At 29.0% G+C, this 11,923-nt stretch overlaps 2 protein-coding genes, 1 long non-coding RNA gene and 2 pseudogenes across 4 annotated transcripts; 2 read left to right on the plus strand and 3 right to left on the minus strand.

Moving 5' to 3' along the window:
- Nucleotides 1–702: 702 nt before the first annotated feature.
- LOC149891418 (uncharacterized) lies at nucleotides 703–4,908 on the minus strand. Of its 2 annotated transcripts, XM_090080362.1 has the most exons (2): nucleotides 4,520–4,908; nucleotides 703–2,019 (listed from the first exon to the last, which is right to left on the minus strand). In XM_090080362.1, exons 1-2 carry the CDS (start codon nucleotides 4,551–4,553, stop codon nucleotides 758–760), a joined length of 1,296 nt encoding a protein of 431 aa, XP_089936488.1. In that variant the 5' UTR covers nucleotides 4,554–4,908; the 3' UTR covers nucleotides 703–757. The 2 variants fall into 2 exon arrangements, with proteins under 2 accessions (XP_089936488.1, XP_089936487.1); XM_090080361.1 differs by lacking the exon at nucleotides 4,520–4,908 and having other exon boundaries at nucleotides 703–3,250.
- Nucleotides 4,769–6,190, minus strand: LOC149891419 (uncharacterized). The gene is made up of 5 exons (XR_016450359.1): nucleotides 6,097–6,190; nucleotides 5,697–5,732; nucleotides 5,271–5,294; nucleotides 5,113–5,136; nucleotides 4,769–4,908 (listed from the first exon to the last, which is right to left on the minus strand). It is a non-coding gene; the product is annotated as an uncharacterized LOC149891419 (long non-coding RNA).
- A 2,848-nt stretch (nucleotides 6,191–9,038) lies between these two features.
- LOC149891420 (uncharacterized) lies at nucleotides 9,039–10,041 on the minus strand (annotated as a pseudogene).
- A 431-nt stretch (nucleotides 10,042–10,472) lies between these two features.
- Nucleotides 10,473–11,153, plus strand: LOC149891421 (general transcription factor II-I repeat domain-containing protein 2A-like). The gene has a single exon (XM_090080731.1). The coding sequence runs from the start codon at nucleotides 10,473–10,475 to the stop codon at nucleotides 11,151–11,153; it is 681 nt and encodes a 226-aa protein (XP_089936857.1).
- LOC149891422 (general transcription factor II-I repeat domain-containing protein 2 pseudogene) lies at nucleotides 11,150–11,719 on the plus strand (annotated as a pseudogene).
- The last annotated feature ends 204 nt before the right edge of the window (nucleotides 11,720–11,923 follow it).

Consider the following 11,923-nt stretch of genomic DNA (forward strand, 5'->3'; position numbering starts at 1 on the left):
ACGTCTTTGTTATGTTTTAACACCCTCGTAGTGAAATGTTACATTCTTAAACATATTTAAACCTAAAAAACACTGATTATATTTTGTGTTAAAAAGTTTAAATTATATTTTCTTACTTTACATCATATACAAGTGGTGTATAAATTGACATAAGGGCGGGGCATGTGCCACGCTTAACGCCCCCCCGCCCCGCACTAAAAAACTTGCAGTACTCTTTTTGCAAGCTACACAACTTGCTGTACCATATTTGCAAGCTACAAAACTTGCGGTACTCTTTTTGCAAGCTACACAACTTGCTGTACCATATTTGCAAGCTACAAAACTTGCGGTACTCTTTTTGCAAGCTACACAACTTGCTGTACCATATTTGCAAGCTACAAAACTTGCGGTACTCTTTTTGCAAGCTACACAACTTGCTGTACCATATTTGCAAGCTACAAAACTTGCGGTACTCTGTCGGTAATTCTTAAATATACAAAAAAGAAAAATATTTTATATAATACATTATATATATATATATATATATATATGTATATATATATATATAATTTTATTACTTGGTTTTATTAACTTTCTGTTATTGCTGATATGTTTTAACTTTTAATGAATATCTTGTTTTAAAATTATTATGTTTTCATTATTAACTTTTATTGATTATTATTATGTTATGATTATTATCTATTATTTTACTTATCTGTATACTTGAAATTATCAATATTAAAAATAAAATAGCATATCAATAACTTTTATATTCCATTTAGGAAAATATTAATTCACCTGTTATAACATCAGCAGCAAGCTGTATTTTTTTCATCTTATATTCAGCAGCTTCCATATCTGTCTCATCTTTTTTCCAGTAAGAAATAGTGTAAATTCTGTCATGTAATCCCTTGTTTACCTTTTCAACTCTACCATCATAAATGACAGGTTTGGAATTGTCAGCATCATACCACTCATGACCAAGTTTTCTGCCTACAATTCTCTCCGACATAACATCATCTAAATCTTCAAGTTGCTTTGCAGATAAGTGTTTATATTTATGCATCATTTCACTGGTAGTTAAAATACAGAGCTCACGCTCTAACTTTCTTTTTTGTTTTTCGTCTATTTTTTGACGTTTACAACCCAGTCTACCAGTAATCTCTGCTCGAATTTCATTATGTAGTAGTCGTGTTTTCATTCTTTTTTTACGTGCTATGCAAATAGACCACTTAACTACCTTTTCTCTAGACAATTCGTCCAGATTATCAAGATAATCGATCGTCCTATTCTTTTTGGATCTTAATTTGCTAGATATATAACAAATTGTTGCATTAGGGCATCGTCCTTTGGCATCACTAAACATACCCATTAATTCTTCGCTGTCTGTATTGTGAAGCCTTGCACTCGCTGTCTCCTTTTTGAGTGCTGCTGTAATAGAAAGGGAGAAATATTTTTTATATTGACAAGTCAAGACTTCCTCAACTGCATTAAGACAAGCTGAAGTCATTTTTACAAGTTGGTCATCAATGGGGCATAAAGTTGTAATAGGTTGTAAAATATTTGGGGCAAGCTTTGTTCCAAAAAAATCAATTTTTCTCCAAAATAGTGCAGCTGGATCAGACTTGCAATTAGTAACTTCTTTTAGAACATCTTTTACTACCTGGACACCAGTGACATGATCAAAACTTGCATCATCAGCTGATACATAAAACTTAGTCATCCATGGTCCACTGAGAAGTTTACTAAATAGTGCCAGCACTCCCATTTGTTTTATAGCAGTTGTATTAAAAAATGCTTCTCGCAGAATTGGTAGCAAACTGAAACATTTTATTGTTCCAGTGGTCATGTAAAGTAGAAAAGCAGTATAGTGTTTCATAAAAATGAAACAAGTGTGGAAAAGAATGTGTAGACGGTTTCCACGATACCGTGGAATAATACCTCGTGGTAGTTGGTTATTGTCTAAAAAATTTACAAAGCCTTGTGGATCACCTTTGCCATCTTTAAACCTCATCTTGTTCATTGCTAATACAATTTTGACTGCCATACAATCGTTTCCAAACAACTTGCAAGGTTCAAGTTCTAGAGATTTCAAACCTTCGCGACATGAAATGGCAATAGTCTCTAGGGGGTGCAAATGACAATTTAGCTCATTCAAATTCTTCTCCCAGGTATTACAAATTTTGGAAATGGTTAGATGGTTAACTGCTACTCTGTCAGACATTGTGTTGGATATATTTGATATGATTGTACTACGACATTCGTTAAAGGGAAGCGAGTGAAAATTTGAATAAATAAAAGCTAAATGATCAACTGCACCACAAATATGGTTTTCATAATCAATAGCTGTTCCACCTGGTAATTGATCCAGCGCAATGACCTGACAGTTGTTTTTAGAAGTCAGATGAACAGTGTTGATATGAACACCTTCTTGTGTTGTTGCATCAAACCCAAGAGTAAGATGAGAATTACTCATAGCCCATTCTGCTGCTTGCAGTTCTGCTATACAGCCAAGCTCACGAGCCATTTGCTCAATAGTACAACGATGAGGAATATCCGTAAACTTAACACCCAAATATTGTCCAATTTTTGAAATTAGGAATTGAATGTTACCTGTTGGAACATTAGCTAATAACATGCTATAAATTATAATCCTCATTTTTAAAGGGTAACTCTTATCATCTTCTGACATATTAACATTTGGCATTTTCCCCTCTTTTATCTGCAACATTTCATTTTCTAATTGAGCAATAAACATTTTATTAGCCTTACCATCAGTATTATGTGTTACTTTTATTTGCATTAAGTTTTGTTTTTCTTTTGCTTTCAACTCCTTTGCTTTCGCTTTAAGATTGCGAATTAACCTACTGTAATGATATGTTTTAATTTGTTTTTTTAGGTCTCTAACTTCTGCCCTCAAAGTTTTAATAATATCTTCTTTTCTTTTGATATTTCTCTTAAATGTTTTTAACTTATATTGCAAGCTATTATATTTAGATCGAACTTTATTTATTTTTATCCTGTGTTCTTTAGTTGAGCTAGCCAATTTAGAAGATAAATAAGATAACCTAGATCTGAATTTGGCTTTCTTTGGGGTTACTTCTTCTCTATATGCATGCTCTCTGTTTTCATTTTCTAAGCAACTTACGAGCGAAAAAGGCTCGCTATTAACTAATGGTAAAGTATCAATATGTTTATTTGCTGACAGCACAGAAGACCCAGAAACAGTAATCAATGAAGTACTTTGATTAAGATGCATTCCTTGCATCATTGGCACGTTTGATGGATGGTATACAAAGGGCCGATTACAAAAACTCATGAATTTTGAACGATCCCTTACATAATGGTTAGTCCATTTTTTTGCAATGTTGATCGCATAGTGAAGTCGACGTTTACTAGTTTTTAAGTTAAATAACTCATTGACTTGTTTAAGAGTATGAATAATTGACTCACCGTTATTAGTGAAAGAGAGGAATATATGTCCATTTTGACATTGTGTGTGTATTTCGTTTTGCAAAGTGAAGTTCAGAGATAAATCTTTTTTCACTACATCCGAAAACACAATTTTTGTACCCATAATACCTCTTAAAAGTATATATAAAGAGTTAATATATTATAGTTTCAATTAAATTTGCCTAAACAAACAAATAATAAATAATAAACAAATAATATATAATAACTTGTTAAAAATTAATAGCATTATAAATAATGTAAAAAAATAACAAATTAAACCTAAAAAATCTCAAATAATTTAAAAATCTCACACATACCTTCTATAAATAAGTAACGGTTACAAGAAACTAGTATTTCAACCTCAATAATTCAAATATAATTTTTAGGAACTGAAAACATAAGGTGAATACTTTTAGGAACTGTAAACATAAGGTAAACAAATGTAAAATCAAATAACTATTAATAAAGTCAACCAAACAATTTAAATAAACTAAAACAAGAAAAGTAAATAAGTATGTAAAATACTCTTCACATTTATTTTTTCACATTGCATTGAACTTAAAGTTTTATGTATTCTAAAAACTTAATTAAAAAAAGTTAATTTCCGGTTTCTTAATTTATTCTAATTTATTAAAGTTTCTTGCCTTCATAAAAAAAAGTTTATTTAAAAAAAAAAAAAGTTTATTTAAAAAAAAAAGTTTATTAAAAAGCAATTATGAATAACTCTTTTCACTTTAAAAATCTTCTTAGTTTTTAGAATAAATGTTTTAAGTAAAATGTAAATTTTATCGTTAGTGTTGGGGATTATTACAATTATTAGGTGGTGCCTAATAATTGTAATAATCACCATGGACCACAAGGCTGCCACCATTCCATCTTCTGCCTTGACCTCGGCTACCACGACCTCGACCACCTCCCCTTCTGCTGCGGCTCCCAGCACCCTTGTTAGGAGGATAAGAGGACCATTGAAAGGAGTCTTTGTCCTTTCCTCCTAACTCGACCCATCGCTTAAACGATCGATTGCTAGTGGGTCCAGGATGCTGGGACCTATACAATAGGTAGTCTTGATATGTTAGCCCTTAATGACAATGATTAGTAAATAGATTAGTACTTAATAGCATTATGTAAAATTTAATTTAAAACAATTAATTGTAAAAGTGATAGGCTGAATAAATAAAATGAACAACATATTAATCAATGATAGCTTTAAAAATGTTAATGAGATTGGTCATTTCATTCTACTGCACTTTGAGGGATAACACAATACTAATGCATTACATATATAAATAGAAACATAAATTAGATAATCATTCAGAAACATTTCTAAATAATAAATTTACCAGCAGAGGGTTGTGCACATGTAACTTAAGATAAAAAAAGTTTTTATAAAAATTTGCAATTGATATGAAAGGTGTGTACATGTTTGCAAATAATAGTTTTTAAACTTACTGGTCGTAGTAGCCAATGAAGATGTAACTAAAGGTTATCAAAGTTGTAGTTAAAAAAAAATACTCTAATTGCCAAGATATGCATAAACATATTGAAAGGTAAAAAATTGTACACATACCACTTATAGCAGTTGTAGAAGGAACTAAGTTTAAAAATTATATAATAAAAAATTTATATTGCAATCGTCAAAAATATATACACATATTAAAAAGTAATAGTTATTAAACTTACCATTTGTTGAAGACGAGGATGTAACTAAAATTCAAAATTTGTAATAAAAAATAAATATTTCAAAATAATGACTTTCAAATTGGTATTCTTTGAAATCTATTCACAGATTAAAAACTAATTCAATAATCATTAACATATACAAACTAATACAAACTTACCAGCAGTAGGCCGTGTAGATTCGACTAAAAATGTTAAAAAAATTTTACACAATATAATTTGAAATTGTCAACATTAAGTTACAAATGTAACAATCGTTAAAGCTGTTCTGCTTAAGGTACAACAACTATACTAAAAAAATGAAAATAAACAATGAAAATATAACTTTTCAAATATAAAGACATTATTTTTATAAGCAACAAGCTAAAATTAGGAATGGTTATAAACTTATGTAAACAATAAACACAGATAAAGATAAGTATACAATAAGTAAAGAACATTAACTTAAGTTTTTTAAGTGTTTCTATATATAGGAAGATATTTTAAATGTTTTATTAATATTTACTTAATTTTAACTATTTTCTCTTTGTGATTATGTAAATGTTTTTTTAATTAATAAACCCAATATTTATGTGACTTATACTTACGAAATCTTAAAAAATCCACAAAAAGTTGGGTAGGATCTAAACAAGAAATAAATGTTAGACATGCTTGTATAATAATTTAAACACTAATCCACAGATAAAGAAGTATATAATCCAAATATGATAAAAGACAATAACAATGATTATCATTAAATGATATGTTTTATAATAAACCACATATGAATAAGTATATTACATACTTCATTAGATTAATCTTAACAAAAAACTTCTTAATGTTTTTAAAATATTAAATGTTAGTGTTTTAAAATATTAAAGCTGTTCCTATTGAATGCCAACAGTTTTAATCTGAAACATTAATCTTTTTTTATATGTTACATAAAAAACAATTAAGGTTTTACATTTATCATTATTTTTGGATATGAGAAAAAAAAATTGAACTTACTATCTGTTAGTGAAGCCACAAGATTTTTGTTGGCATTGTCCATATTTAATTAAATCTAATAATATAAATCAAAATAATTCAAAATAAGATTTTCATTTGAATCCCCCCGCCCCTTATCCAGATTTCGGCCCCCACCCGGATTTCGCTTAAAAAAAATAATAACAGAAAAACCGAAATTAGGTACCTTAAGTCCAACACTAATTAGAGTAATTTCTAATCCTTATTTTTCGTTGAAGTTTGGCATGTTCATAGAAAATGCATAAAGCAAACTATTTTAACAATAAAAAAAGCGGACTTTACATTTCTTCGACTACAAGTCCAAGTGACAACATCAACCAAATTTTCATGCAAAATTCTCAGCAAAATACTCCATAAAAAAGTATGGTAGCGATACACAATAATGATATAAAAAACAAGCCTAACCTTTCTTTTTTTCAAAAGTTGTCAAGGTTTATATATGTTTCTAAAAAGAACCACCTCAAAAAACCGTTTGCCTAGAGCTACCTGAAAAAAGTGGTATACTTGGTAAAACACAAATTAAACTAATTGCTAATCCTCATTATTCGTTGAAATTTGGCATGTGCGTAGAAAATACATGAAAGAAACTATTTTAATAATAAAAAAAGCGGACTTTAAATTCTTCGACCCCAAATTCAAGAGAGAACATCAGCCTAATATTTAGGAGCAAAATATCACATAAAAAAGTTTAGTAACCATAATAAAAGTTTTAAAAAAGTGAAGATTAGTCTTTCTTCTTTCCAAAAAGTATCTATGTGTATATATGTTTCTAAAAAGAAACTCCACAAAACTTCGTCTGCCTCACGCTGCCTCAAGAAAAAGTTAAAAAATTGAGAGCCAAAATTTTAGCATAAAAATCGGTTCCGTAATTCGCTATTTCCGCGTACCTACTAGCTATTAAATGAATTTTTGAAGGTGATATTTTAAATTCAGCCATAATATCTTCAGTCAATTCAGCAATATTTGCTGCTGTATGCCTCTCAGGAAATGGAGCTACTCTAAGTACAACAGTTTTCTGATTAAATGCATTGTCTAAACAGTGACCTGTCAGGCTGATGAAGCTTTCATTTGAACTACTGGTCCATATATCAGTAGTAAAGCTTATGAATTCAGCAACTGAGTAAACATGGACAGCCATTTTTAATATAAAGTATAAAATAGTTTCATGAACTGAGTAAACACGGACAGCCATTTTTAATGTATAATTTTTAATATTTTACATACTCTAATGAAACAATGCAACTTTTTTAACGTCTAATTTCATTCCCTAACGAACGCTTTTAAACCATGCATTACGCATGCGCAGAACTATTTGTTCACTTTTTTAACGACGAACTTTTTTAACGCAACACCGGTGTCACGTTAAATAAGTAGCCCGTTAAAAAAGTAGATAAAATGTTGTATCTGCGCATGCGTTAATTTACGGATATAACGCCTATAGGCGTTAAATAAGTATCCCGTTAAAAAAGTGGAAAAAATGAGCAATCTGGACAAAATTTTTAACACCAAACGTAATTTTAAACTTAATTTTAAATTTTAAGTTAAGATTAAGTTAAAGTTTTATAATATCCTTATTGAAATATATATGACTTTAAAAATAATCTTATAAGAACTTAATATTTGCAAACATATTTAGCGTAACAATACGATAAATGAAAATTCCTAAATTAGGAGCGCCGCACTTCCCTTGATTAACGATCTTATATTGCATTGTATCTTATGTTTATAGATTGTGATATAAATGTTACAATGAGTTTGTATTTTGATACCTGGCGTGCACCCCACACGGTGTTTCCTGGATAAGTAATGTTATCTGTTAATGTAATAGTATTTCTAAGAGTTATTTTAATTTAAAAAATTTTTAAAAAAGCAGCTTAATCTATAAATTTTCTGCTGATAAAAAGTTTCATATAAGTGTAATAAATTTAATGACTATAACACTTAATAAAATTAGGAATCTATTTCTGATCTGAAAAACGAGTTAAGGGTTTGAAATTTAACGACTTCTAGGTTTTGATCTAAATATGATCTCAAACCTTCCATAACGTTACAATTAAAAACCAGCATTATCCAAATTAAACCATCCAAACACACTTAGATGGGATAATGTGTAAGCGATTAAAACATGTAGAAGATTACAATTACGTGGAAACAAAATGAGAAATGTAAAAAAAAAGGACATGATAACATTAAATTGTTAAAAGTTTATTTTCCAAAATAAATTTACATTCAACTTTGTATTGTTATTAAACTTGTGTCCATCTAAATATACCTCTCCTAGATTGTCAGTTGTTTGCCTTCTCAAATAAACAACAGGGATCGAAGTTTACCTATCAAATATACTTTTAACATAAGCGATGGAATCTTTTTCTTTAATTACTCCTAGCCATAGGAGCTTAAGTTGTCGTACCTAAAACTCAAAAAAAAACTCAAAAAAAAAAAAAAAAAAAAAAGAAGAAGAAAGTTTTCAATATAATTATAATCAGAATTATTTACCAGATAATTATAATAAATTGACAGATGAAACAAACAAAAAAGACAATTATGTTTAAATTTAAAAAAGTACTTGTAACCTGAAATGTAACCAGGCAATCAAAAGTGAAATATTAGAAAAATAATATTAGAAAACTATTTTTAACTTTTTTATATTTGTAATTTACATTTATTAATTATAACTTTTACTTAATAGTTAGAGTGATGATACAACTAGAATTTAAAATATAGTAACAACTTTTTTAAAATAATTAAATTATCATAACAAATCTAATTTAAAAAACTCTACAATAAACTCTAACAAAAAATTGAGTAAACTCTAGCTAGTTCACTACTTATGACTCTAGTTCTAACTCTAACTTAAAACTACTACTTGTAACTCTACTTGTTGTATCTTTACTACTTATAACTCTAATCTATAACCGAATCAATCAAAGATAAAAATAAGTTTTTGTTAAGAAAATATTTTTATGCATTTAACAAAAAGATTTCAAAAAATTTATGCTCACAAAACAAAAATTAATAAATCAAATATCTAACTTTTATTAAGGTTTTTAAAAAAAATTATTATTGCAGTGACAGAAATTATCACATTAAAATGTTAATGAGCCTACTTTTTTTACCATATGATAAAGAAATGTAAGGAAACATCTCCGTTTTTTTTCTCTTAATACACTTCAGGAAATGAGACCTTATACTATTTTTGTCCCAGATAATTAAACTTGAATCAAAACCATTGCATAAAGCAGTAGCATTTGCAATAGCATAAAGCCCACAATCATTTCCAATGTCTTGCTTTTGACATCTTATGACCTCCACATTCAAAGAAGAAATACATTCATTTATTAACAACGATCGTGCAACTCTGTGTACCAGTAATGGAACAGTGCCTTTATTAAATCTAGTAAACAGTGAATCATAATACTGAACAGAATTAGAACCATTTTCAGATGTTAAATTACTTATTAGAACCCAATGTAAATTTCTAACATTAAGTATCTGAACAAACTTTTCAGAAATAGTTTAACCATCAAAGTTTTTTGAATTAAAAATCCAAGAACTTTGAAATACACCTACTTCAGGAAACTAATGTGAAAGAAAGCTTAGTGCAATATCAATTAAAGTATCATCAAGCCAACAAGATAGATGTTTTAAAACATCTATGCACAGCTTGACTGACTGCGCTGATAATGTTGAATAAAAATTATTATCTACAGAAATTGCAGGACAAACTAATCTTTTGGATTTAGATACAGTTGCGTCAGTTAGAGAAGTTGGATGCTTTCTCTTGCTGGATTTTTTTAAAATTATTTTTAAATCATCTTTTTCAATCAATTGTTTAGTCATTTTAAGACAATAATCATGCTCTTTTAAAATAAATTGGGTGGACAATGCTTGTTTTTCTGATAAATAAGGCTTTATACATAATACAATTTACCATCTAATGTATGTAAAAATTTAGATTTAATTCCATGATAATAATTATTTATTCAATAAATTATGTTATGTTTACATACCACATAGTTTGAATTTTTTTGCATACTTTAAAAAAGATTTAAGCTCTGATTTGTAATACTTCATCCTTACATCAGAGAGATATTTTTTAACATCTTCAACAGAATAGTTATAAACAGGCATTTTTCAAATTAAATTTTTGACTTGTAAATTAGAAATTTAAGTAACTTTGAAGGTTTACCTAACGGAATAAGGCTACTTATTTAACGATAGATTTCACCTACCTAATGGAAACTTAACATCATATCTGCGCATGCTTATTGCATGCGCAGAGCTATCTGTCTACTTTTTTAACTGGCTACTTACTTAACGTGACACCGGCAATTACCATTTGCGTTTTTTAATTATAAATGGCATCTTCAAAATCAAAACAACGAAAAATCGACAAGGAATATCGTTTATTTAATGATGAATGGCATACTAAATACTTTTTTGTTGAATGTAATTCAGTGCTAGTATGTTTAATATGTAATGAATCGGTTGCAGTGTGCAAAGAATATAATTTAAGGGGGCACTATGATACAAAACATTCAAAAACTTATAATCAGTTTGTCAACGAGGTGCGGAAAGAAAGACCAATTAAATTGAAAAATAAGTTATTTGAACAACAAGATTTCTTAAAAAGGAGCAACATTGAAACAGAAAATGCTGCTATTGCAAGTTATGAAGTGAGTCTTCTTTTAGCTAAATATTGTAAACCATTCAGTGATGGGGATATTATTAAGGAATCTCTTGAAATTGTGTTCAAAAACGTTTGTCCTGAAAAATTGAAAACTTTAAACAATATCTCCCTCTCAAGACAAACAATTACACGAAGAACATGTGATATTGCTGATGATCTGAGTTTGTCATTGACTGAAAAAATAAAAGCATTTCAGTATTATTCAATAGCTATTGATGAATCAACTGATATATCACAAACTGCTCAATTAGCTATTTTTATTCGTGGTATTTTCTTGTTACTGAAGAGCTACTTTACATCTATCCTATGCAAGGCAAAACAACAGGAGAAGACATTTTTCTTGCCATGAAGAAAGTTTTTAAAAAGTTCAATTTGACTTACAACAGAATAATTTCAATTACATCAGATGGTGGCAGCTCAATGATTGGAAAAAAAATGGGTGTTGTTTCCAGACTGGTAAATGAAATGGCAGAAAACAACTTGTCATTAATTAAGCTGCATTGTATTATTCATCAGCAAAATTTAACAGCAAAAACTATGGATGTGGAAAATGTAATGTCTGTAGTAGTTAAAGCAATAAACAGCATTAAGTCTAGTGCATTAAGAAGTAGGCAGTATGAGGCTTTTCTTGCTGAAAATGACTCTGAATATGGTGGTCTGCTTTATTATACTGAGGTGAGATGGTTTTCCAGGGGTAATATGCTGAAAAGAACTTATGATTTGAGACAAAATATGTCGGATTTTTTCAAAATTATCAACAAAGATTATCCACCAGAGCTAAAAGAAAAAGAGTTTATTGAAAAATTTGCATATCTTGTAGACTTGACGCAACATTACAATATACTTAACATTGAACTCCAAGGAAAAGATCAATTAATTGTAAAAATGTACAACCTTATTCTAGCTTTCAGTTGAAATTAACTTTGTGGGAGCAGCAGTTAAGAACTGGAAATTTCAGTCATTTTCCATCTTTGGGTGAGCTGAATCCTGGAAACACAGCAAAATTTGTTACCTGTATTGCTGAATTGAAAACAAGATTTTCAAAAAGGTTTGCAGATGTTAAGAATCATGCAGACAAAATCCAATTGTTCACAGTACCATTCTTTACTGATATTGAAA

This window comes from Hydra viridissima, unplaced genomic scaffold (assembly GCF_058129835.1).
Source record: "Hydra viridissima isolate aposymbiotic clone 2 unplaced genomic scaffold, HvirCarnegie_v1 scaffold_2, whole genome shotgun sequence".
NCBI classification, from domain to species: domain Eukaryota; kingdom Metazoa; phylum Cnidaria; class Hydrozoa; order Anthoathecata; family Hydridae; genus Hydra; species Hydra viridissima.

What these genes read in the sequence shown, in the direction of transcription:
- LOC149891418 (XM_090080361.1), bottom strand. Translation starts at nt 3,250, where the DNA reads ATGATGCAAGGAATGCATCTTAATCAAAGTACTTCATTGATTACTGTT.
- LOC149891421 (XM_090080731.1), top strand. Translation starts at nt 10,473, where the DNA reads ATGGCATCTTCAAAATCAAAACAACGAAAAATCGACAAGGAATATCGT.